Here is a 24,914-nt window from a genome sequence, read left to right on the forward strand (position 1 = left end):
CTTAGATCAAAGTGTCAATATTATTACCAAACACAATCTTTCCCCACAAGCTACTGTTTACCCCTCTTTTAATTGATCATACTGCAGAATTTTACAAAACTGTTCGAAACGCCCACACGCCTTTTATCTTTCCTTCCCTTCTTCTTCCTTTTCTCCTTCCACTTCTCCTCCATTTTTTGTACTTCATTAGCTAAAAAAGAGTGCGGTAGGAGATATGGTAGAATACTGGAGGGTAGACTGAATAGAAGATAGGGTAGGTGAATACACATTGGTATAGGATGCCTCCCGCTCATCCAGTGTCTACGCCAACTCTAGCGAATTCAATATTCTCGCTACGTTATCCAAGTACTCCAAGGCTAGTAGGGACTGATGAATGGTCAATTACAATCATTACGGACTATCTGTGTTGTCACTTTCCCACGAAAGTCAGACAACTACATCCTGAACAACCTTGGAAGAATATGATCTAATATTACTTACATGTAGATGGATACTGGAAGATCAAGACTCGTGCTGAGGCTTTCCCTGTTGTGATGATAGATACAAATATGCGCAAGATGATGTAGAAAACCTATCTTATCAATATCAAGCCGTTATGCTACTTGCTCGACAGAATTCTTCTCCTGGACGTCACCTAGGATATCGTCTTGCTCATTCATTTTCTTAATAAAGTCTTTCTCTGCTCTCCACGCCAGGCAGCTGTCACTGGAGAGCAGAATATTCAGTTGTTCAAGATGGCGATTGGCAGTTTCTGAAGAAAATTAGCCTGGTTTTTGGAGTGTAGAGTGCATCGAAGTTATCATAAAACTCACCAACATAGAAAAGATAGATAGGCACTAGTAGGGCAAGATTGATCAATCCAAAGAGAATAAAGACCCAAAAGCCGATCGCATTGATGAGGTATGGAATAATGATGTTAATCGTCCCACCTGCGATAGAGAATGCGAATGTTGCCAATGCAGCGCCTTTGCTTCGACTTGCCAGCGGGAACACCTCTGTGGGATAAACCCAGCTTGGTGAAATCAGCAACACTCGAATAAGCAGGGTGTTTTGGAGCTCTCTTACCAAGTTGTCAGCCAGGTGCTGCCGTATATGAAAGTGTAAATATACAGAATGGCTACAACGCATGAACCGAACTTGTTGGCCAAGACTGGATCACTGGCGGTTTGGGATATGGTCTCGTATGAAAGCACACCACCAACAGCAAGTACGATGCCCATCAATAGACAGCCGGTCAACATTAGCCAACGTCGGCCAACTCGGTCGCACAGATAAATCGATAGCGCCAGGCTCACAATGTATCCAAACCAGTTCCCTCCTGCTAGCAAAGCGGGCTTGTCACCTTTTAATCCAGACAATGAGAACATGTCAGGTGCATAGACTGCGATGAAATCAATTCCTGTCAATTTTTGCATCACCTGTACCCCACACCCTATTATCACGCGCCGGCGAGTGTGTAGTTTGTCTCTCATGAAGAGCATGCTGTAGAAGCTATTAGAAGTGGATTTTGCTTCTGCACAAATGGCGACGATAATCTCTTGTATCTCCGTTTCGATTTTTTGCTCGTCCGCTTCAACCCGACATTTTTGTAGAACAGAGCGAGCCCCTGCTAAATCACCAGTCTTGGCCAAATGTCGAGGTGATTCGGGATAGAACGGTGCAGCCAGGAGAATCAAGATGAGGAAAATTATTTGACAACCAAGAGGGAAGCGCCAGGAGAATGAGAAAGACTGCGTTTTTGTACAGCCGAACTCCATCCAGTAAGCTACCGTGGATCCAACCATGGCCAGCGTGAATTGAACAGCGACGAATGCACCTCGCAAATGAGGATCAGCCAGCTCTGATGTCCACACGGGTACTATGGTATTGAGATGACCGCATCCAACCCCACTGATTACCCTTGCAAAGGCAAACCAAGTGATGTTTTGTGCTGACGCCAGTAATGCAGCGCCGAATATTCCCCATAGACAGCCTAGCTGGATGGTCTTCAGTCGACCAATGGAGTCGGCGATATTTCCGACAATCAAGGCGCCTGGAATCTGTAAGCAAAATTCGTGAAGTCCTATGGTGGTGAATATAGTACCAAGAGCAAATCCTCCAAACCAAAGAGACACCAGACCACCTATGGCCGCAGCATCCCGACCACTACCTCCAGAAATACTCATCATTTCAATGTAATTTTCATTGTCGTTGACTTGGCTCATCACAGCCGTGTCGTATCCGAAAAAGTGAATGGCACACCCTGAGAAGAGAAAAATGGCATAAGTCATGGCCTTTCCTTGAAGGCTCATACATCTAGATGGAGAGAATCCACCCGGGATGTAACGTGCATAAGGAGATTCCGCTTGAATTGATTTAGGATAAGTCGATGAAGTAGTCTGGTGAATCTGTACATACGTCGGAAGACCGACTGGTCAGGGATATAGTCCCCTTCATGGGTGACTTGTTTCTCCATATCCAGATATCCTGAAATACCACAGGTTCTGTCAGTAAATGACAGGAAAGCTTCAGGAGTCACAGCGATCAGTATTTGAACTTGGTGGCTGTTGTTCTGGTCGGACTTATTCCGATCCATGTCAAAGCCCCAGATTCTCTTCCCCGGAGAACATTGGAAGTCTCCACTTCTCCACAGCAACTGGGGCAACAGCACCCCGGATATTTAAGAGAAGGAATTTGATCCTGTTTGGGTAGCTTTTGGAGGATCCGCACTCATGTCAAGCAAGGGTTGCGCTGTTGACGTCGTTGGAATATATACATATATGTGCATCAATACCTCGAGCTGCACTTGTGGCTCAAATCATTGTATTTTTACAGTAAGATATCAACGCTATGCATACAGAGAATCATGTAGAAAATCCATGGGGGACTCAGGCCTTAGTTGTTGCTCGGGACTTAGGTCCCTTGCCCACCTTAACTTCCTTCTCCAGCGCGTCCAGTGCTAACGCATACTTGGTTTGAAGCGATTTCAGAGTATCCAGCTTGACCTGGATTCGGTCAATCGTAGTCTTACGTGTAATGCGACCGTCAGTGCTGGCAGCGATTTCGTTTGCAAACCAACGCCCCTCGCGGTGAGCGACCAGGGTCCATGCGAAACCCTCTCGGCCAGCACGAGCGGTTCGTCCAACACGATGCACGTAAGTGGTGACACTAGTAGGGACATCGTAGTTGACAACATGCGTCAATGAGGGCAGATCCAATCCACGGGAGGCTCGATCTGTGGCCACAATAACGGAAATCCGCCCTTGTCGGAAAGCTGTCAGAGTCTTGCGGGATGCGGCAGAGTTGCTAGACTTGATGATTGTCCCCATGCGATTGGCAAGCGGAGGGTGGAAAAGGGAGATGAGTCGAGAAAGTCGCGATGCAGACTCAGAGGATTTGGTGAAGATCAAAACGGTAGTAGGTGAAATTTTGGCTTCAGGCACAAGGTCGACAGAATCGGAAACCGAATCTTCAGAGTCACTCGATGAATCAGAGCTTGAATCGGAATCGGAATCGGAGTCCGAGTCCGAGTCCGAGTCTGTGTCTGTGTCCGAGTCCGAGTCTGTGTCCGAGTCTGAGCCAGAGGACGAGGTATCGTCATCCGACTCATCGGAGCTGGTGTCATCAGAGCTAGAGCTGTCGTCGGATGTGTCAACGGAGCCATTGGCATCGACAGCAATGTTGATATGCGAAAGAAGCAGGCGAAGAAGGTACAATGGTTTCTCAGATTCGTCGCCAACAGCAACCATGCGCTCATGTAGGGTGGGAGGTAAGGTGAAATGGGCATCGGCGTTAGCGGCAGACGGATCCTCGGGATCCATGGTGTTCTCGGCACCAATGATAACCATTTTCGGGTTGGCCAACCGCAAAGAGTTGAGCTTGGAAATATCACGGGTCATAGTGGCACTCAGCACAACCTTCCTAGGGGGCTTGGTTTCAATTGGAAGGCCGAGGTCTGACAAAAGCTTGCCACCAGGCCCAAAGGTTTCGGGTGCTTGGCGTGCATCCAGTGACGCCATGACCACCTCCACCCATTCCTGGAAGCTCTCGTTCAGTAATCGATCAGCTTCGTCAATTACGAGCCATTCCAGATGCTTGAGGGTAAAGCCTTTGGTGTAGCGGATGTGGTCCACCAGACGACCAGGCGTGCAGATAAGGATATCGACATTGGGCTCTGGCCGTTGGATGTAGCCCGGAAGAAATCCGGTCGAGTCAACTGCCTCGGTCACGCAGTCCTCTAGGTTGAAGTCCATCCACTCATTTCCTTGCAGGCCAATTTTCTGGCGCTGCGCAACAGTTGCAGGATTGTGGACCTGGTCTACCCTCATAAGGAGCTTTTGTTCCTCTTTGATGGCTACATTTCCAACCGCGCTTCCGATGTGAAGGCGCGATCCAGAGGCACAAAGCTCGCAGGCTTCCCGAGCCTGTTTCACTAGTTCTCTCGTAGGAACCACAATGAGTCCTCTCAATCGTGATGCAGGTCTGGGTGTCAAGGAGGTGACAAGTGGAATCACGTAAGACAGGGTTTTCCCGGATCCAGTAGCTGCCGAGATACACAGGTCACCGGGATGATTCTTGCTTCCATTCAGGAGGAGAGGAATCACCGTAGACTGAACAGCAAATGCTTCCTTGTAATCGTGCTCGTCGAGGATGCGCAATAACTCAGGCTTGATGCCCAGTTCAGCAAATTTGGATCGCTCTTTTGCTGATGCCCGTACGGGGTCCGCTAGCCAGGCGGGTAAAGAAGAGTAGGTCGGAGCTATTTCAAGCTCAGGCGGGTTTTCGGGCTGGGGCAACGGTTCCAGGCCTTGTGCAATGACTGGCTCAATGACTTTCTCGGTCGTTTGAATTTCCTCGGGTTTTTGTTTCTTCGCCAATCTGCTGGCTGCAGCTTTTGTTCGTTCAAACTTGGAATAAATTCCTGCGTGCTTGGCTTTCGAGGCTTTTCCATCGTCTTCATTGTCCGAGACTTCCATCTCTTGGGGATATATAGGCTTCACACTCACAGCTGGAGACTCTTGAGGTGTTGCGTCACGTTTCTTAGGGTTCTTTCGCTTGCTCTCTTCTGACTTCTTTGCTTCCTTAGCACTAACGCGGTCCGGGTTTGCAGTATCCTTTTGGCTGCTGTCTTGCGAGACAACACTTTGTTTCTGGATCGATTTCGAGGTATCTTCACCTTGAAGTGCATCCTTGACCCGCTTGCGTTTCTTGGCGGTGCCATCGTCGTTGGCTGGGGCAGAGAGACTGTTGCGCTTCTTGTGCTTCTTTGTTGGGGTTGAGATTTGCGCCTGTGGTACATCCAAGTCGCGCTTCCGTTTAGAAGGCTTGGTCGAGTTGGGGGTTGTGGTCATCTTGGTGGACGACTCGGGCGCTTGAGATCCGGTCATTCTTTTTGAGCTTGCATTCTTAAGAAGCTTTGGTGCGGAGCAAATTCCAATTTCGTTGATGTTTTTTGTGCCGGCAGAAACGATCATATTGTCACCGCCCCAGTTTCACCGCCGGTGACCATGCGGAGTGCGGGCGGCTTCTACTAACAAGTACAAATGAAAGAGAGCCGGGAAATGATTTGGACTGCTGTTCTGGAAAGCGGAATGACTTGTTCGCCATGGAAAAGACATTGATTACAATCATCTTATTCTCTCGGAACGATTTGCCCGAGAACTACCGCCATCATGCCATATAACATTGCGTGAGTCCCTTTGATCCATCTCAGGAGAGACAGAAGTATACAAGAGCTAATATGGATTTTTCAATGGCAGTATGGTCAGTGACTTCTTCTTCCCACAATCAGGTATGTTCCAAATATTGAAATGCAGCTCGTGTCGTGTTTGGGATGCTAATTGGCACCAGGGGGGATTGAGAGTCACATCTATCAATTATCTTCTGTAAGCCTTGCAAACAAGATCCACTACGGCTGTTCATAGTCTAACATTCTGCTAGAAACTGATTGATCGTGGACACAAAGTCATTATCATCACTCATGCATACAAAGGCCGCACTGGGGTTCGATACCTCACCAATGGCCTTAAGATCTACCACGTTCCCTTCTTCGTCATCTACCGCGAAACCACCTTCCCCACCGTCTTCTCGTTCTTTCCCATATTCCGCAACATTGTCATTCGAGAACAAATCGAGATTGTTCATGGTCATGCAAGTCTCAGCAGCTTCTGCGGCGAAGCTATCCTCCACGCCCGCACAATGGGGTTGCGAACCGTCTTCACCGATCACTCCCTCTTTGGATTCGCCGACGCGGCCTCCATTCTCACCAACAAGCTTCTCAAGTTTACATTAAGTGATGTCGATCATGCGATCTGCGTCAGTCATACGTGGTATGTTATCATAAGGGTGGCTGCGTTCAGGTGGTCCAAGGCTAACTCATCTTAGCAAGGAGAACACCGTCCTCCGAGCCTCATTAGATCCTCTAATGGTGTCAGTCATCCCTAATGCCGTCGTTGCAGAGAACTTCTGTCCGCTCTCAGCTACCCCTCGTGGACCGGATCAAATGCCATTGTCTCCAGCGGATCCACGGCCGTCGCCAACGCCAATCGGGCCTGATGACACCATCACGATCGTCGTCATCTCTCGCCTTTTTTACAACAAGGGCACAGACCTTTTGATTGCAGCGATTCCACGAATTCTTGCTCTAAATCCCAACACGCGTTTCATTATTGCTGGCTCAGGGCCGAAGGCTATCGACCTCGAACAAATGCTGGAGCGGAATGTTCTTCAAGACAAGGTCGAGATGCTTGGCTCAGTGCGGCACGAGGAGGTCCGGGATGTAATGGTTCGAGGACACATTTACCTACACCCCAGTTTGACGGAGGCATTCGGAACGGTCATCGTCGAAGCCGCCAGCTGTGGGTTGTATGTGGTTTGCACCCGAGTGGGAGGTATCCCCGAGGTTCTTCCCCAGCATATGACCACGTTTGCGAAACCCGAGGAGGATGATCTGGTCGTTGCAACTAGCAAGGCAATCGCTGCGCTACGTTCGAATAAAGTACGGACTGACCGATTCCACGACCAAGTGAAGATGATGTATTCATGGCGGGATGTTGCCGAACGTACAGAGCGAGTTTACGAAGGCATTACAGGCGATATCAGCCCTGAGGAATTCTATGGCTACTACCCAGGCCAAGGATGGGAAGCCAGCGGAGACCGAGTACGCAGCTTTGCCCTCATTGATCGGCTCAAACGATACTACGGCTGCGGTGTCTGGGCTGGCAAGTTATTTTGTCTGTGCGTCGTTATCGACTTTCTCATTTATGTATTCCTTGAGATGTGGTTTCCTAGGGCCAACATCGACATTGCCAGAAGTTGGCCAAGGAAGCAACCAGAGGGAAAGTCCCGCCCGTCAGCGATTACTCGACGACATGGATAATAGCTTGATCGAGCTTCCTTCATTCCATTTCCTATCGACACGTGAGACGACTTGTACATAACTATCTATACTTGCATCATTAAATAATGGTAATAAAGACTCAATCTGTCTCAATTGAATATTTGTGGTTGTGTTTTATGTGCTCAGGTTTCAAAAGTTTCGTAAATCGTAATTGAATCTACTGCTATGCGGATGTCGAACTTGCTATGGCTTTATTACTGTTCAGTTCACACCACAGGCAAAGCTTAGCGTCAAGGTTCTTGAAGTTGACCTCATAGATGCAGGGCCAATCGATTGCGAGTGACTTTCAAGGTATGTGCGCTCAATGGGAGGGCACAATGCTCGATGCATCGAGTTGTGGGTTGGTAGGGATCGTCCAACGCAGAGTGACATCAAATTAAGTGGTGATGTAGATCAAGGTAAAGAAAGTACAGAGATTTTCCGAGCTTTCTTGATTTCACAAACATTTCTTGCAGGATTCGGCTGACCTGTGATGATGTCCTTGTCGCTTGATGACCTGGGACTGACCTTGACGATGCAACAAATTTATTTGTCTTGTTATCCATGAGGAATCGAGAATTGAGGACATTGTTCTATATGCTTCTTGTTGATATTAACACGCTTCCTAGAGCGAATCCAAAGATAACCCTATATACATCACACCCGATTATACAAATGGGCTATAGCCCGATCCATTGAAAATAATTGATCTCGCCCGTATTACCATTCACAAAAAGAAACGCCATGCAAATCAATGTATGTTCGACTCCTAGTCTGCAATCAACGCATCACTGGTGGTCGTCCCTCTTTATTCCACTTAACACGGCTTTGTACCCACTCCACTGCCGCCTGCACCCCAGACCCCATTAACGCACTGACCGGCAGCACGCGACTATCTCGAACTCCTGTACCCGTGTCGCTTTCAAAAACCTTGCGCACGAATCCTTCCTTTATCCTGACCACCTCGACGCAATCCTCGCGATCCTGTTTATTGGCCAGCACCAGGATCGGGACCCCAGCCACGTCGGCGCTCTGGAGGACGGACTCGAGCACCTGCCGACACTCGTCCAGACGTCCGAATTCACTTCCTCCGGCGTTGGTGCCAACATTCTGCTCTGAGAACAAGTCGCTGTTGCTTGTGTTGCCGCGAGTTGGACCTGACACGGAGCTGGGGCGTCGTCCGGCAGCGGAAGGGAGTCGTGTGATATCGGAGTCTTGGCCCACGTCGGTGCTGTCGACCACGAAGATGATCGCGTGGCAGCTGGTATAGTAGCTCTGCCAAAGACCACGCATGGAGATCTGACCACCAACGTCCCATATCTTGAGGTTTATGTCCGGTAATGAGATAGTGGTGACATTCTGGCCGACGGTAGGGACGGTCTTCCCGGGATTGGGCGCGGGGGCGCCATCTGCTCGGGGTTGGTAGAGAGCTTTGATTTGTGTCAAGAGGGTCGTTTTCCCGGCATTGTCCAGACCAAGTAATAGGACGGAGTACTCTGTATAATATCCCGATGGTCAGCGAGCTATTGCGGGCATCTTGGGGGGAAGGATTTGGGAAAGTCCCCGGGATAATCTCCGTACCTTCCTTGCTAGTCGCGTAGAGATATACCGATTTAGCCAGGTGATACATGATCGCGGAGCTTTATCAAGCTAGCGCGATCAACAGTGAATCGACACCGAGCAATTAAGCATATCATGGAGGGATGACGAGGCTTTCTCTCTGATCTCCAACTGCTCTCATCCCGCTCCCCCCTCATCCGGATCCGGCATATAGGGTTTAGGGCTGAGAGGGAGTTCAATGCATCATTTAAATGATAAAAAAATTCAAAAGGATTGAAGGAATAGGAATAACAAAAATCAATGCAAGTTCAGTTAGAGATGCAAATACATCTGTTTTTTAAATATAATGACTCGATATCTTTACCCTCGGGGAACACTTCCATTACATTTCCGCTTTTAGTTCCATTTTTTCCCCACTCGGCTTTGGCTTTTGTCAGCTTGATTACATATTTCCTTGTTATATCCGTGGAATCATCCAGAGAAAAAGATGAGAAACTGGAAATTTTAAACTTTTCCTTTCTCCGCACGATGCGCCGCATTCCCAGTTTGTTGTTTCTGGTTCGCCTGATAAGACCTCATGCTCGCATCAGATGAGGATTCCGCTTTTTTACCCCAGAATGCCCCGCGTGGGCTTACTACAATGGACACTGATACGGTCATCGTTGGTATGCACACTGAGTCTATTATGATTTCAATTGCTAATTGAGTAAGGCAACGGGCCATCGGCCATGATCCTCTCGTATATTCTTCACGGTTATATCCCATTCTACTCATCCGATCCCCCGCATCCGGATCCTTTACTGGACGCCAAGTTAAAAATTGCCCCCAACCTCTTGAATGTGAATGTCGATGTTTTAACGGCGCATTTCGCCGCTTCGCGCCTATCCTATTCTACCCAGGCCTTGCCTGTGAACGTTCTCTTGGATACTCTGGTCCGACCCAGTCTCGACATTGAAGAGTCGGGCAACACTTCCAATGTCGAATGGCGATACATGCCTGAAAAGGCCGTCTCACATGTCATCTTTGGAAAGTCCTCCGATCCCGGTGGCCAATGGACCGAACATCCTCATGGGGCAAGCTGGGATATCCAAACCCTGAGTTATGCCGCTATGCTGTCGCTACCCGGGTACTCTTTTGCGGAACACCACAAACAGCAAACGGGGCAGGATTTGGCGCCTTTTACACGACCTACGAGGCACGAGATTGCTGAATATTTCCGTCTATACCCAGCAGCGGTAAACATCGACGAAGCCTTCCGATGTGGCGAGGAGCTGAGTGGCATCTCCCGCACCGCCAATGGCTTCTACATCAAATCACATAACCTCCACTGCAAGCAATTGGTGCTTGCGAGTGGCATATTCACCGAGATCCTTCCGCCAGACTCTGCCCTTCAGCCTTTACTCCAAACTCAAATTACTCCTCCTGTTCCCCTCCTTGTCATCGGCTCGGGCTTCTCCGCTGCCGATGCGATCATCTCCGCTGCACCTGACCAAAAAATTATCCATGTCTTCAAATGGGCTCCCGAGGATCGTCCATCGCCTCTCCGTGGCTGTCATCAACATGCGTACCCGGAATATGCCGGCATTTATCGACTGATGAAGAAAGCCGCCCTGGCCGGCGCCACAAACCAGCGACCCAAATATCGCCGCGGCACCTCGACTGTATTCCTAGGAAGTCGCAGTTGGGACGATGTTTATGAGGGGATTTGCAATGTCGAGATCACCGCTGTTGAGGTAGAAGATGGACTAGCGCAAGTCACATTTCGTCGAACAGATGGATCCACATTTACACGATCTGTCCGAGGTCTCGTCTATGCCGCTGGACGGCGCGGTACTTTAGCGTACCTAGACGACGAGCTCCGCTCGGCAGTCCTTGGACACAATGATTCGGACAACACCACTGTCTCAGCGCAGACTCTTCGTGCGAAAGCAATCGAAGACTTGGAGGTTGCCCCGGGAGTGCATATAATTGGCAGCTTGACCGGCGATTCGCTAGTGCGCTTTGCGTACGGTGGCTGTGTCTATACGGCGGGACGCCTCATCGGCGAACGAGATGGCGAACGAGAGATACGCAGCACCTGCAGCAGTGCAGCGTCGACCCGGCCCTCCTCATCTCTCCCTGTTATGAATGGTATGGACGGTCATGACATCTTTCCTACCGATATGTCCTCGGTGACCCGAGACGATACCCTGAGCAAGGTATCAACTGCCGGCGTGATACCCTCTAAAAGCTGGTGGAAGACAATGTCACGTATGTGGAAGGATTTGATACGATAATCTTAGAGGATGTGATGTAAACATCCTACATATATGTATGGCTGTATGTATAGCATTTAGACCTATGGGCACACCATAATTTACACAATCGTACACGGCTCAGCAAACACAATTAAATATTCCATTTTGATGAGATCCACGGGTCACAACTGATAGCCTGATATTGATACAAGACACAGGAATATTACATCCTGGACTTACAGTTGAGGGAAACCGGCATGTTATCCTGTTTGCAAAAGGTGGCTGTTGTCAATTCTCCAAGTACAACTGAGGGGCATATTCATGCGACGTTCAAATGGAAAGCATCCGATACCATTCCAGGTCAGGAAGGACGTGGTGCTGGGTTGTCCCAAGGGGGCCAAGAAGTGCGGGCCTCCAGTCAACAGAAAGGATAATAGCCCACACGCCAAGTGGGCCTGAGAAAAGGATAGACATCACAGTTGTGTCTTGCATGACCACGGTGAAGAAGTGATTCAGATGGGGATCTCCGATCTATGCTCCCCATTTGTGGAGAGGTAGATACACTAGACGCTATTTCGTAGCCCATGTTACAGAGCCATGGGTATGTTTCTGATTGGGTTCAGCAGGGCTCATTAAAGAACGAGAACCAGACAATGGTTCTCGGGACCATCGCGCACAGGTGAATGGAACAATAGGACTGAACCATCGTCACTTCCATCAATGGTTGTAGTCCCCGACGATATGAATTTTGGGACTACCGCAAGGTTCCACAAGAAGAATTGAATGAACAGAGCGCCATGGAAGCCCGTAGATGGGTATTATAAGACTTGCAGAGGCTCTCGCAGTAATTCCGATACTGTCACAACACGATATCCTCTTTGTTTCAGTTTCTGCAAAACTACCCGGAGCATTGGCACAGTCCACTCTCTGCGGTCATGGCAGATAATGATACTCCCTGGCCTAACCATGCTTAGGATATGATTGGCATTTAAGTTGTAATAGGGAACTTGCGGGTCATGAGGATATGTGTCTCCCAAGATGAGCCTATAGCCCAACCCCGTTACCAAGCGCCGCATCCTTGAGCTGAAGAACCCAGAGCCAGGCCGAAAGTACCACGCGTCGGGGCCATGGTCTTGACCGGCTGCCATATAAGCTTCTTGTATCATTTTCTGGACAGCCATAATCTGCTTCGTCAGCTCCCCGTTGCCTAACGCGCGGGAGGGCTCGTCGTGCATCGCATGATTGGCCAGCTCATTCCGTGCACAGACGAGCTCGGCAAGCACATGTTCATGCCCTGGCACTTGAGATCCGATCACAAAAAACGTGGCGGTCGCATCATTGACCTTGAGTACATTGAGAATTTCCTCTGTATGTGCTGATGGCGCGTCATCAATAGTCAGCGCGACAATCTTCTCAGTCACTGGATGGTGGAACAAAACATCGGGCCATCGAGTTTGAAAGTATCGGATGAGAGATTGGGGAGGCTTGTAGATAAAATAGAGAGGACCAAACAAGCAACATACTGACAATATGCCAAGTATTCCGAGCATGGTGGGGTGAAGAAAGTTGCAAAGGGGCTTCCAGATAGCTTATCCGATGCATTTGCATTCGCAGCCTGTGACTGCTCCAAAGATCCTTTTCTTTCCAATTCCGTCAATGATCAACATTTGAGGCCGAACCCTTGCCGCGGCTTAGCTGAGCGGCCAATGTTCGAAGTGAAATTTGGAATTTGTCTTGTGCTACCTGTAGGAGTAAGATAAATAGATTGGATAATATCACCGATCATGTTCACATATTCTTCTCTCCCACTCCACCATGTCGAAATCTGAAAACAGTTACATCTTCAAGGCCACAATATGGCAGCGCTTCACGAGACATATGAAGCAGTGGTGGTGCTTGTATTCAATTCTATTCATTTGCATCTTCTTGATCATTTTCTTGCCTATTATCTATGTGGGAATCCCACATTTTGCCGACAAGTATATCAATGGTGCCCAGTTCGATGACACTGTGACCATCACCAATCCCCGGCCTACTGCCTTCCATATAAGTCAATCTCAGAAGATTATGAGTGGTGGATTGAGTGGAAGTGGTCACCTGTCGGCATTTAATGCAACACTCAGTACGTCCGATGGCCAGGAGTTTGCGGTCTTACCAATACCGGAAGTCAAATTCAGAAATGGTGCCGATCTTGAAATCGATCAAGATCTCGAGTTATCCTGCGTTGAGTGTCTCTCAGATATAGCAGTCGCATTAGCCTCGAATAACAATGTCTCCTTGGTGGTCAAAGGCCATCCCAACTTGAGACTGGGTGCGCTGCCTACAGCGCATTTAAATATCGACAAGACTATAATGATGAACGGTAGGTTAAATTGCGAAAACACTTTTGACTGGATACTTATGAGTCTTTTCTGGTGTAGGTTTCAATATCACCGGTAAGGTGAATATCCAGTCTTTATGGACTTCTTCTGACTCCCGCAGAATTTTTGAATAACGACGGTGCCTTCAATATCACCAACGTGGATCTCCTGAGCCCTGAAGTAGATGGATATAACTTCAATGCAACCGTTTCCCTCCGCAATCCAACATCATTCACGGTGGAAATGGTGAGTACCCCTTAGCTGCTTACAATGTCTGGGCTAACAAAGACAGGGACATGTCATATTTAATCTGACAATGGGCGGTTCATCACTAGGATACGTCGACATGCCTCATCTGATGCTCAACCAAGATATTAGCAGTACGGTAGTTCTGGGTCACGTCGACGAGTCGATGCTTATTAGGGAGGTCCTGCTGGACAGCAGTGACGGCACCGTTACCATTGGCATCGATGGTTATAGTTGTCACTATAAAGGGCAAGATATTCCATACTTCACGGCAGCCATTAAGGCTTGCTCTGCGTCAGTGACAGTGGATATCTTGAAATATGCCTCAAGCTTGTTCCATTAGCAGGGGCCAGAATAATAAAACCCCTTGAACAAGGACCTCGGAATTGCATACCTAGAGTCCGGGCAAGCGGATCACTTCTATTCCAGAATTCAAGCTGTGATTGCAAATGTAAATCTCATTACAAAACCAAATAACGGGTATATATGACTGCTACTACCACTTTCTTCTTATCCCATGATCTGTAGCTGGTCCTCCGGAGGCCAGCGCACCTGTGCGAAACTCAGGAAGCGCTTGATGCTCTGTAGATACTTTCGAGTGATCTCATCGCTCAGAATGTGTGCTTGTTGATCACTCTGGTGTAGCTTCTCTCGAGCGGATCGCTCGTGAATACCAACCATGGTCACACCGATAGGCCATGCACTAAGTCAACGGTTAGCCTCAGATTCACAACCAACAGGGAGAATCAACATACGCTTTTCCAATGCTCACTCGCAGATAGGCATCATTTGCATCAACGTATTTTCGTTGCTGCACCTTGTGCACAATCTCCACAATTGGCTCCAACAGTCCGTCCTCCAAATCTCCTTTCTCAAAACGTCGAAACAGTGGTTTCATATTTTCTCGAGACTGAACCATGGCATTATACGCTTGCTTTCCCTGATGGCTCTCCCGAACAGACACGTCGCGTTTTGCCAAAGCCAACTCCCACTCCGAGAGCATCATGTTGAAGTAAGATGCCAATTGTCGGAAGAGGAACAGTCGCTCGGCCTCTCCCTTCGGAATCTTAGCGGGGATGAGCATTTCACCACCAGGCACAGGCTCCAGGGTCGTGGGGATCGGTCCATCAGTCAATTTCTGTAGCATTGCGGCTCGCTTGACAATTCGGTGGTAACGCCGGAGTCGGGACCGGTGATTCTCTCCAAATAACCGCGCAGGCTCATGAAGCTCGCGAAGCTTTTCAATGACTTCATCTTCACCCATATCAATGGCCTCTTCTCCCTCCGGGGTAGCGTCGCCGTCGCTTTTGGTGGGTAAGTCGGGCAGTCCGAGTCTTCGTCGGCGTTCACGTTCCTGGGCTTCTTCTTCTGCCTCTCTTCTCTTTTTTGATTCCTCCGCGAGTCTGGCCTTCTTTTCTTCTCGTTCGCGTTGTCGATCTGCCTCTTCCTCCTCGAATTTGCGCTTTTTGGCTTGCTTCTCCTCGCGTTCCTTCTGTAGACGTTCTTGCTCCTCCTCGTATGCCGCTAAGCGGGCAGCCTCTACCTCTCCCCGGCGCATGTATTTTTTCGGGGGCGGCGCTGGGGAAGCTTTGTCTTTTTGTGTACCGGAGGACTTGGAGGAGTCGGCGCCTTTGGCCTTCGAGATCTCCTTGGACATAAGCGCGGCAAAATCCATGGTGGCGGGGAGTCTCCAGACAGGCTTCTCGGTTATCGTGGGGGATGAAGCTCAAATTTCGCCTGGCTTTAGTTCCGATCGATCGGTTATGATTGTTCGACCGTACATGTGTATTCGGTGGATGGAGTGAAGGGAGAAAGAATGGTGAATGTGGACCTAAGCTTCTAAGCCGCAATCAGTCTTCCCTCCCTAAAGTTATTCTATTCCATTCTAGATTCCTCCAACTTCCCAGCTTTTAATCACCACATAACACCTGCCAATCACCAACGAGCTCTTTCCCCACAACCTACACGATCTCATCTCACATCAATCTTCTCGACTCATTCTACAAGCGACAGCTCGCCCTGCTATCATGGCAGCACCATCTCGAGAAGGCCCTCAGCCCTCAATCAACCGCCAGACAACCACTCCCTTCCACCTCAAGCTGTTTTATCGCGTCAGCAACTTTTACCCCCTTTCAGACTATAAAATCCCTTCTCCTCCTCGCCAGCGCGGGGGTCCTGCCAGTGGTTCAAATGCTCTGCGTGCGCCCTCCCCTCCAACTGCTGCACCACTTCCTCCCCACCTCGAGATCTACACCTGGCAGTCATGCACACTTCGGGAGCTCTCACAGCTTCTCACCTCAGCCTTACCCTCATTACTTCCTGATTCGCCCATTGGAACTCGACTTTGCTTTCGTTTGATTTACCCTGATGCGCGTGCCGCTGCAATCGCAGGTCCCGATGTGCGCGCAGGCCGCTACGTGACAAAAGAACTGGGAAGTGTGGTTATTGGACAAGGAGATACCCCATACCGGTCAGAGGAAGATGTGGGTGATGAAAATGAAGGACGGGCTCGCCCTGCGCTCCGCTTCCAAGGCGGAGAGGCTGACAAAGCCTTGCAGGATGCGCGATTCATAGTTGGAGACTACATTGAATGCGCAATCCTGCCGCCACACGAAGATGGGTCTATCGCACCTCCGCTTCGTGCTGGTCCCGGTCCACCTCCCATGGGCATGCGCGCTTTCGGGCAGAATGGATCTGGTCGGCCGGGTCGCGGTGGTCGTGCAGATCGCGGCGGACCTCCCAACGTTCCGATGGGTGATTGGAGGCGAGGGGAGAGACTCCCCGAAGGAGGTGGTCGGGGGGGTCGTCGAGGATGGAATCCTTATTAAAAAAAATCGATGTGGTTCTAAGACCCTCGTTTTGTAAAATCTTGGATTACTGGTCAGCTGGAGCTTTATACCCAGGCTTGCAGCATTTGTATGATTAATGTATGTAAAGGATATACCTCGGATATCATTTATTTGTCGCTGTACCAAGATCATCATGTAGACCGCAGTAATGACATTCGAGCAGGACCCAAGCTCGTAGCCCGTCAATATAGTTCTAGACTCGTACAAGGTCCAATTTGTCCATGACTCCTCTGCTATACAGCTAAGGTTTGATACGAAGAGCGAGGGCTGAATGAGAAACAAAAGAATTCCATGCGGTATATGCTTGCGATAGGGTACATGGCCTGGTCAAGCAGGCACAGTAAAAATAATAGCAGTTTTGCTCAAAAATTGACCTCGCGGTCACAGGGAAGTCATCGCCTCAATGTAGGGCGACCGTCATCAAATCAAATCACATATCTCTTCACCATTCGGAGATTGTGTCTCCCTTCCGCTTGCCGCGGAGTTCGAACTTGCCCTGTGCATTTTGTCAGCCCATTCCCGGCGGTCCTCCATAATGGCAACTTCAGCGGCGAATCATACCTCAGTTTGATAGGCAATATAGGTGAGAACACCCGGAATCACGCCCATGTACACAAAAGACAGCCAAGCATGGCGCGGGGTCCAGCGGAAGTACTTGTAGCGGTTGGCGTTGAGTTCTATCGTGATCTGTTAGTCCAACTTCGTGAAAGGTGCATTCGGAGCTTCGGTTTGTGGATAGATAGGCTAATGCTTGAGCCCAGAGCTCTAGTGCAAATTATCTCTCTACACAAAGCATAGAGCACGTCGCTAAATTTCCGGTCCTCCTGGAGCGTGGGTTGGGAAAGCGGGAGTGGGTTTCATGTACCGTAGTATTTCTGGAAGGCCGGGTCAAGGATCAAGGCTGCAGTCAATTGATTAGGGACAGTCATTATATGCATAGGAGAGCTTATCAGAACTCACACTTGCTGGGGCCAGCCATGGTTGCGGTTAATCTTGGAGCGAAGGCACTGAGTCGTCGCTTTCGCCGTCCGGATCGTGAGGAAGTGGAGTGGAAGGTCACCTGACCTGCATTCCCGTCATTCAATCACGTGAGGAACAAAATAATATTCCACATCAAACGATCAATCAGTCTTGACACAAGATTGAAGCTTGTTTATCTTTAAAACTGTTGAAGTCGAAAACGATTGGCAAGGTTTCAGGAGATACTTTGATTGTTGAATCAATTCAGAAATAATCTCTTGATTCCACCTTCACTTTGGATCTCCACGCACTACCACGTCTATCAGGGATAAATACACGCTACATCCATCATGGTCGTGGTCATCATGTTCGCCTGACTATTCAAGTACCGTCACGATGCACATTTTTCATTTCCAAATAGAATGTACTATCCAAGATTCTATCGTTAAGATGCTTGCATTGGACTCCTTCAACCGGAAGAGCTTCGGCGAAAAGACCGACATCTCCGCATGTCGATCAGTTTGTGTTTATCCGATCTGATAGCCAAGGTTACAAACAATTCCACGCTACGCTGGTATCTGCGGGGAAATGGTACCGTTACTTACCAAGTAGGTATTCCTACATTGTAGTGGCCGATAACATGTTCGCCTATTATATAGACAGTCGATCTCACGAATGATTCCGCGTCAACTTTCTCGCTATCATGAAACTAACCTGGTTCTGCTCACTTGCATATGCAACTCTTGGTCAACCGGTGCTTTTCAAGCCTCAAAATAATTTCCATCAAATATCTGGATTAAATCCCTCCATTCCTATCGATTTACCATTCAACAATCGGGCCTTTGGTCTATACCCAAATGATGCAGATTTCGATGGTGATTCCAGTAAGTATTATGAATGCCCAGGAGTATCTGAAATTTGAAATTAAACAAATTAGATGCTTATCCAGCAGCACAAATGCCGCCAGAGGCTTTCTCCTATGGCGGGTTCAACTATCATTTTGCCAAATATCATGCCACAGGCTATGACAATGTCCTCACTGCGGGACAGGAAATAATTGTCCCCAGGTCCAAATACTTCAGTTACCAGATGCTTGCTGCATCGGAGTCTGGTATGGCCTCAGGTTCAGTACTTGCCAACTATGCGGACGGTAGCACGTCGAGTGGCTCGTTGCTAGTCCCAGCTTGGTGGAGCTGGCCCTATCCTGAAGGAGGAGACTTGATCTTTACTTGCTATCTTACGGAGAATAACACGAACTGGAATCGCTCCAATATTTTCCAAACCACTACTTGGTTGGATTCTTCCAAAGAGCTTGTCTCATTGACTTTTCCTAATAGTCCCGCCGGATCGTCGACGAGTCCTGGAGGTGCGTCCATCAGCACCAAGCTCCATATCTTTGCCTTGTCAATGCTGCCAGTGTCGGGTGAAAATACTGAATCCATTCATTTGGAAACTCAATACGCTCGTTCGACCAAGAAGTGGCTAGAAGGTACCGACAAGATCCAAATCGTGGAAGTTCTGGTTAACAATGTGGGGTCTTCCATTGCGTTGAGAAGCAACAACGTTCGTGTACGCGTCGAGTCACCAGGCTTGGAGACTGTAAGTGCTGGTGTTATAAACCGACTAGGACCTAATGATCAACTGATTGTGGAAATCGGCGTGCGCAACTGCAAGGGAGTTCAAGCCGGGATCTCTGGTCCTGCAACAATTGTCATCGAGGGCCATAACGTGATGTCCACCAGCTATGCATTCAACGCTACATACGGGCTTGGTCTGCCTGGTCAGCTTTACGACCCTTCATATGAATCTGTGTACACTCATGAATCTCCGAGCTGGTTTGACAATGCCAAGTATGGGATTTTCATTCACTGGGGAGTATATTCGGTTCCTAGCTGGGCGAACTCGGGATCCAAAGAAGATTACGCCGAATGGTACGCTTGAGACTGTATATTATATTTTGGCCGACCGTTGCTGACGCAAAATCAAGGTATTGGTGGTGGCTTAATGAAGGTCCGAGTGGCTCAGTGGGCGTATATGATTACCATCTGAAGAAATACGGACCCAATTTTGTGTACGACGATTTCATCCAGAACTTTACTGTCAGCAAATGGGATCCTAAGGAATGGGTAGACCTATTTGCTGATGCTGGTGCCAACTACTTCGTTCAAGTCAGCAAGCATCATGAGGGATATGCTCTGTTTGGTCTTCCGGAGAATGTGACGAAGAGAACTTCCGTGGCGATGACTCCCCATCGTAACTTGTTACAGGTTCGAATTCTCATCATTTTATCATCATCAGGAAATCTAATCATCATATCAGGAATTGTTTGACGCAGCCAAGAAATATCAGCCTCAACTACGTCGAGGAACGTAAGTGGTTGCAAGCCAACTTTTTGATCACCTTTCATCACGTTAACTCCTTTAAAGATACTATAGCCTGCCCGAGTGGTTCAATCCGGACTACAAGAAATATGGATTCTCTACTTGGCCGGGAGGTAAGTTTTGGGTGTAGACTTTGCCATCGGATCTATACTGATGAAAAATCCCAAGGCAATGCTACCAATCCATTCACCAACGAAACCTTACCATATACCGGCTGGGTTCCTGTGAACGATTACATTACTGATAAAATTCTACCTGAAATGAATACCCTGGCCGAGATGGGAACGGAAATAATGTGGTGTGACATCGGAGGTAAGAGACAATCTTCTATTAATCTACAGACATGACTAAATTCCATTGAACAGGACCTAATCGTACGGCGGAGTGGGCTTCAGGGTGGTACAACAAGGCCGCGGGAGAGAATCGCCAGGTTACCATGAACGCCCGATGTGGACTCCCAGGAGACTTTGACACGCCAGAATACGCAACCTATTCCGCGGTTCAAAGACGAAAGTGGGAGAGCAACCTCGGAATGGATCCATACAGTTACGGATACAACCGCGCCACCCCATTGGCAAGCTACATGAATGCTAGCACCATTGTTACTAGCCTTATCGACATTGTCAGCAAGAACGGAAATTTCCTGCTCGACGTTGGGCCCACGGGCCATGGAACCATCATAGACATCGAGCAGAAGAATCTTCGCGAAGCTGGCAAATGGATCAAGACGCATGACGAGGCAATCTTCAACACTACATATTGGTTTGTTACGCCCGAAGAGGGCGAAGTGCGATTCACGATCTCGCAAGATGCGTTCTACATCCATGCACTATCAAAACCCAACAGCACTATCACTTTGTCAAGCCCGATTCCTTGGGTGCAGGGTGATCAAGTAACTGTAGTTGGGGGCAACATGCATGGTGCAGTAGTCCCAAGTCATAAGGCTCGCAATGGCTCAGTTGTTCTCTTTGTGAGTCAGGAATTGGCTGTAGCCGATCAATATGCTTGGGTCTTCAAGATTCCATACTAGACTAAAGGGAATTAGTGTTTCATTGCTACAAAAGATGGTCAAAGAATGAGATGTAGATCCTGAGAGGCTCAAAACCCCGCAGTGGTTACATAACACCACGAAAATGACTTCCGTCTATAGCTCTCCAATCTTCAAGTGCATGTAGCTCTGATTTCCTTCAATAACTCCAACTCTGATCATGGCAATCAATAACACTCCGCCCGCACCACCTCCACCTCCTGAAATCCTTGGCTCCAAAACCTCCAGTTACGTTAAAACTCAGAACTGCCTCCCCAAGCTACTTCTTCCAATCACCAAACCTACAGGACATGAACTTGCTCGACACACCTACTGGACCCAATATTCTATGGAACGTTGACTGACCCGTCCATGGTTCGTGAAATCTTGGGGCTGGAGGCTGATGCCGAGCTATACCCAGCAAGTATATCAGGTTATGAGTGCAAATTGTGGGGGCAATATCCTGCACTGTTACATGCCCCAGGCTCTGTGGTCAAAGGCGCAGTGTATCATGTTAAAAGACTGACCACGGGGAAAAGCTTGCGACATATGAAACAAAGAACTACCAAGCTGTCTCTTGTCACATCCGCTATACCAACCGAAAGGAGCCCCCAGATGAGATCGGATATACGTTCAAAGTTACAGGAAACCAGAGGGATCTGAGCGATGGGATTTTTGACTTGAGGGTCTGGTTGGAAAGGATGGGAAGACATGATGGAGTAGAAAAGCTCGATGCAAGAAAGCGCCGTTTCTGATTTTCGAAGCATGCACAGTACAACTTACTGTTCTTAGCGAGCCCTGTGAGGAGAACCTCAGAATATGTAAATAATGCGTGTTTGATCGCCTTTTCAGTCCTATCATTTGGTAAAATTGCTTGTGACCATTGCTAGAAATCTAGGATCTGGGGGTGGAAACGGGGCTGTTTTCTTTGCTGAAGATTCTGAACATTGTTTATCTTTGAGCTCTTGTCTACAATTGGGCAGGTAAATTGTTTTGAAGTAACCATGAAATATATTCAAATATTTTCATCAATGGTACATGAGATCTGAATGGTACTTCCCTAGTGCTTCCGAAATGAGGGGCATTATATCCCTTGTTGAGCTGCACTTCCGAATGAAAATATTTAGCCGACCATCAGTGAGGCTTTCAGGCTAAATAGCATTGACCTGCAATTACTCTTGAAAACTGGGCTTCTCCGCGTACGATCGTCTGCGGGGATTACCATCTTGGGCAACGTGTGGGGACGTTGTTTATACAGTAACCCGCGGGCGTGGAATATAGCCGAAGTGCACCCGTGGACCCGGTCATCATCAGGGTATAAATAGTCAGATGGAATCAGGGAATTAGGTTCAACACACCTGACCAGCAAGTCAAACATAACAATGCCCGTTGTAGCATCATTGGCTGTGTTGGCAGCTTTGGTGCCGTTAGCTCTCGCGCAAGCCAATACAACCTACGTCGACTATTCCACAGAACCTCAGCCCAATCTCGATACTCAGACACTCGCAACAATTGATCTTGGATTTCCCGACTGTGAAAATGGCCCACTGAGCAAAACCCTGGTGTGCGACTCATCGGCCACGGCCTATGATCGTGCTGCGGCTCTGATTTCTCTCTTCACGTTCGAGGAGCTGGTAAATAGCACTGGAAATACCATTCCCGCTATTCCACGCCTTGGACTTCCTCCCTACCAAGTATGGAGTGAGGCTCTCCATGGACTAGATCGTGCCAATTTCACCGACTCCGGCGACTACAGTTGGGCAACGTCCTTCCCGTCGCCTATTCTGTCTATGGCTGCCCTGAACCGCACCTTGATCAACCAAATCGGAGGTATTATCTCGACTCAAGGTCGCGCATTCAACAACGTCGGTCGCTATGGCCTCGACGCTTACGCGCCAAATATCAATGCTTTCCGACACCCAGTTTGGGGCCGTGGACAGGAGACACCGGGCGAGGATGCATACTGCCTGTGCGGAACGTATGCATATGAATATATTACCGGTATGCAAGGAGGTGTAGACCCGGAGCATCTCAAATTGGTAGCCACCGCGAAGCACTTTGCCGGATACGACATCGAAAACTGGCACGACCATTCTCGCCTGGGTAACGACCTGAACATTACCCAGCAAGACTTGGCTGAGTATTTCATGCCGCAGTTCCTGACTGCTGTTCGAGATGCCCGCGTGCACAGCGTCATGTCTTCTTACAACTCGGTCAATGGTGTGCCGAGTTCATCGAATTCCTTTTTCCTCCAGACCCTTCTTCGGGATACCTGGGATTTTGTGCCCCAAGGATATGTTTCATCCGATTGCGACGCTGTTTATAACGTCTTCAATCCTCATGGGTGTGTCCATATGCCTCTACTTCTGTGAACATCTATCCTCTGACTGTCCCGAATTATCTAGGTATGCAGACAACATCACATCAGCCGCTGCTGATTCTATTAGAGCAGGCACTGATATTGATTGCGGCACCTCTTATCAATATCACCTCAACGAATCATTTTTCCAAGGAGAGATCTCCCGAAGTGAGATTGAGCGTGGTGTCATCAGACTTTACTCGAACCTTGCTCGCTTGGGCTACTTTGACGGCAACAACAGTGAATATCGCGACCTTGACTGGTCCGATGTGTCGACCACTAATGCCTGGAACATCTCCTATGAGGCAGCCGTTGAGGGTATTGTTCTCCTGAAGAATGATGGAACTCTGCCATTGTCTTCGGATATTAGCAGCGTTGCTCTGATCGGTCCATGGGGAAATGCTACAACTCAACTTCAAGGCAACTACTACGGAAATGCTCCTTATCTGATTAGCCCTCTCGCCGCACTTGAAGCATCAGATCTGACGGTTAACTATGCTATGGGCACAAACATTTCTTCGGACTCAGCTGAACATTTCTCAGCCGCGATTGCTGCAGCCAAGAAGTCCGATGCGATTATCTTTGCCGGTGGTATTGACGATACAATTGAAGCGGAGGGGATGGACCGTGAGAATATCACTTGGCCAGGAAACCAGCTCGAATTAATCAAGCAGTTGAGCAATGTCGGCAAGCCGTTGGTTGTGTTGCAGATGGGCGGAGGTCAAGTTGACAGCTCATCCTTGAAGACAAACAAGGACGTTAACTCGCTTATCTGGGGAGGTTATCCAGGCCAATCGGGTGGACAAGCTCTCTTGGATATTATCACTGGCAAGCGCGCACCGGCTGGTCGACTGACAACCACCCAATATCCAGCCGAGTATGCACTGCAATTCTCAGCGGTTGATATGAGCTTGCGTCCCAGTGGAGATAACCCCGGTCAAACCTATATGTGGTACACAGGCAAGCCTGTTTACGAGTTTGGACATGGACTGTTCTATACAACCTTCAAAACTTCCGTTCCACAATTCAAGACCAGCGAATCTTCTTTTGATATCGTTGATCTTTTGTCTCGATCACATGTCGGCTATAACACGGTGGAACAACTTCCATTCCTCAACTTCACTACTACCGTCACCAATACCGGCAGTGTGGTCTCCGATTATACGGCTATGGCTTTTGTCAACACGACCGCGGGCCCGAAGCCCCATCCCAACAAGTGGTTGGTCGGCTTCGACCGTCTGGGATCGCTTGAACCGCAAATTTCACAGTCAATGACCATTCCTATCTCCCTTGATAATGTGGCTCGCACAGACTCCCTTGGAAACCGTATTGTCTACCCAGGAAAATACGAATTGGCGTTGAACAACGAGCGATCGGTAGTTGTTTCCTTTACTTTGACTGGAGATGAGACAACCATTTCCAAATGGCCATTGGATAAACAGCAAATATCCGCTGCCTGATTTAAGAAAGTAAATATTGTTCGAATGTGGCTCAGCAACGCGCGTGGTTGTTTCTGAGGTACACCGCAACCTTGTGCATTTTCCTCGGGCGGTCTCAAGCATAGTCTACAACCAAGTC

At 48.6% G+C, this 24,914-nt stretch overlaps 12 protein-coding genes across 12 annotated transcripts; 6 read left to right on the forward strand and 6 right to left on the reverse strand.

The window, feature by feature from the left end:
- Positions 1 to 593: 593 nt before the first annotated feature.
- On the reverse strand, positions 594 to 2,455 carry N7520_004337 (low-affinity glucose transporter HXT3; the record flags this gene model as incomplete). The annotated part of the gene is made up of 4 exons (XM_057138271.1): positions 594 to 751; positions 813 to 1,012; positions 1,066 to 2,344; positions 2,398 to 2,455. 4 exons carry the CDS (start codon positions 2,453 to 2,455, stop codon positions 594 to 596), a joined length of 1,695 nt encoding a protein of 564 aa, XP_056996478.1.
- A 412-nt stretch (positions 2,456 to 2,867) lies between these two features.
- On the reverse strand, positions 2,868 to 5,330 carry N7520_004338 (putative ATP-dependent RNA helicase DBP6; the record flags this gene model as incomplete). The annotated part of the gene is made up of 1 exon (XM_057138272.1): positions 2,868 to 5,330. The coding sequence occupies one exon, from the start codon at positions 5,328 to 5,330 to the stop codon at positions 2,868 to 2,870; it is 2,463 nt and encodes an 820-aa protein (XP_056996479.1).
- A 321-nt stretch (positions 5,331 to 5,651) lies between these two features.
- Positions 5,652 to 7,357, forward strand: N7520_004339 (phosphatidylinositol N-acetylglucosaminyltransferase subunit A/GPI3; the record flags this gene model as incomplete). The annotated part of the gene is made up of 5 exons (XM_057138273.1): positions 5,652 to 5,668; positions 5,739 to 5,770; positions 5,830 to 5,864; positions 5,920 to 6,308; positions 6,364 to 7,357. 5 exons carry the CDS (start codon positions 5,652 to 5,654, stop codon positions 7,355 to 7,357), a joined length of 1,467 nt encoding a protein of 488 aa, XP_056996480.1.
- A 780-nt stretch (positions 7,358 to 8,137) lies between these two features.
- Positions 8,138 to 8,987, reverse strand: N7520_004340 (ADP-ribosylation factor family protein; the record flags this gene model as incomplete). Its single annotated transcript, XM_057138274.1, has 2 exons — positions 8,138 to 8,853; positions 8,939 to 8,987. 2 exons carry the CDS (start codon positions 8,985 to 8,987, stop codon positions 8,138 to 8,140), a joined length of 765 nt encoding a protein of 254 aa, XP_056996481.1.
- Positions 8,988 to 9,557: 570 nt separating this feature from the next.
- Positions 9,558 to 11,193, forward strand: N7520_004341 (uncharacterized protein; the record flags this gene model as incomplete). Its single annotated transcript, XM_057138275.1, has 2 exons — positions 9,558 to 9,582; positions 9,629 to 11,193. The coding sequence occupies 2 exons, from the start codon at positions 9,558 to 9,560 to the stop codon at positions 11,191 to 11,193; spliced, it is 1,590 nt and encodes a 529-aa protein (XP_056996482.1).
- A 779-nt stretch (positions 11,194 to 11,972) lies between these two features.
- On the reverse strand, positions 11,973 to 12,704 carry N7520_004342 (chitin deacetylase CDA4; the record flags this gene model as incomplete). Its single annotated transcript, XM_057138276.1, has 1 exon — positions 11,973 to 12,704. The coding sequence occupies one exon, from the start codon at positions 12,702 to 12,704 to the stop codon at positions 11,973 to 11,975; it is 732 nt and encodes a 243-aa protein (XP_056996483.1).
- Positions 12,705 to 12,969: 265 nt separating this feature from the next.
- N7520_004343 (DUF3712 domain-containing protein) lies at positions 12,970 to 14,103 on the forward strand (the record flags this gene model as incomplete). The annotated part of the gene is made up of 4 exons (XM_057138277.1): positions 12,970 to 13,516; positions 13,575 to 13,589; positions 13,636 to 13,760; positions 13,807 to 14,103. 4 exons carry the CDS (start codon positions 12,970 to 12,972, stop codon positions 14,101 to 14,103), a joined length of 984 nt encoding a protein of 327 aa, XP_056996484.1.
- Positions 14,104 to 14,270: 167 nt separating this feature from the next.
- N7520_004344 (mRNA splicing protein PRP18) lies at positions 14,271 to 15,435 on the reverse strand (the record flags this gene model as incomplete). Its single annotated transcript, XM_057138278.1, has 2 exons — positions 14,271 to 14,463; positions 14,516 to 15,435. 2 exons carry the CDS (start codon positions 15,433 to 15,435, stop codon positions 14,271 to 14,273), a joined length of 1,113 nt encoding a protein of 370 aa, XP_056996485.1.
- Positions 15,436 to 15,787: 352 nt separating this feature from the next.
- N7520_004345 (SAP18 family protein) lies at positions 15,788 to 16,588 on the forward strand (the record flags this gene model as incomplete). Its single annotated transcript, XM_057138279.1, has 1 exon — positions 15,788 to 16,588. The coding sequence occupies one exon, from the start codon at positions 15,788 to 15,790 to the stop codon at positions 16,586 to 16,588; it is 801 nt and encodes a 266-aa protein (XP_056996486.1).
- A 463-nt stretch (positions 16,589 to 17,051) lies between these two features.
- Positions 17,052 to 17,588, reverse strand: N7520_004346 (uncharacterized protein; the record flags this gene model as incomplete). The annotated part of the gene is made up of 4 exons (XM_057138280.1): positions 17,052 to 17,105; positions 17,171 to 17,286; positions 17,475 to 17,510; positions 17,570 to 17,588. The coding sequence occupies 4 exons, from the start codon at positions 17,586 to 17,588 to the stop codon at positions 17,052 to 17,054; spliced, it is 225 nt and encodes a 74-aa protein (XP_056996487.1).
- Positions 17,589 to 18,272: 684 nt separating this feature from the next.
- Positions 18,273 to 20,980, forward strand: N7520_004347 (uncharacterized protein; the record flags this gene model as incomplete). The annotated part of the gene is made up of 7 exons (XM_057138281.1): positions 18,273 to 18,453; positions 18,507 to 19,500; positions 19,557 to 19,836; positions 19,889 to 19,938; positions 19,996 to 20,063; positions 20,119 to 20,262; positions 20,316 to 20,980. The coding sequence occupies 7 exons, from the start codon at positions 18,273 to 18,275 to the stop codon at positions 20,978 to 20,980; spliced, it is 2,382 nt and encodes a 793-aa protein (XP_056996488.1).
- A 1,379-nt stretch (positions 20,981 to 22,359) lies between these two features.
- xlnD (beta-xylosidase XylA) lies at positions 22,360 to 24,796 on the forward strand (the record flags this gene model as incomplete). Its single annotated transcript, XM_057138282.1, has 2 exons — positions 22,360 to 23,321; positions 23,383 to 24,796. The coding sequence occupies 2 exons, from the start codon at positions 22,360 to 22,362 to the stop codon at positions 24,794 to 24,796; spliced, it is 2,376 nt and encodes a 791-aa protein (XP_056996489.1).
- Between the last annotated feature and the right edge of the window lie 118 nt (positions 24,797 to 24,914).

This window comes from Penicillium odoratum (genome assembly GCF_028828045.1).
Source record: "Penicillium odoratum strain IBT 22623 chromosome Unknown utg000004l_segment0_segment0, whole genome shotgun sequence".
NCBI classification, from domain to species: Eukaryota; Fungi; Ascomycota; class Eurotiomycetes; order Eurotiales; family Aspergillaceae; genus Penicillium; species Penicillium odoratum.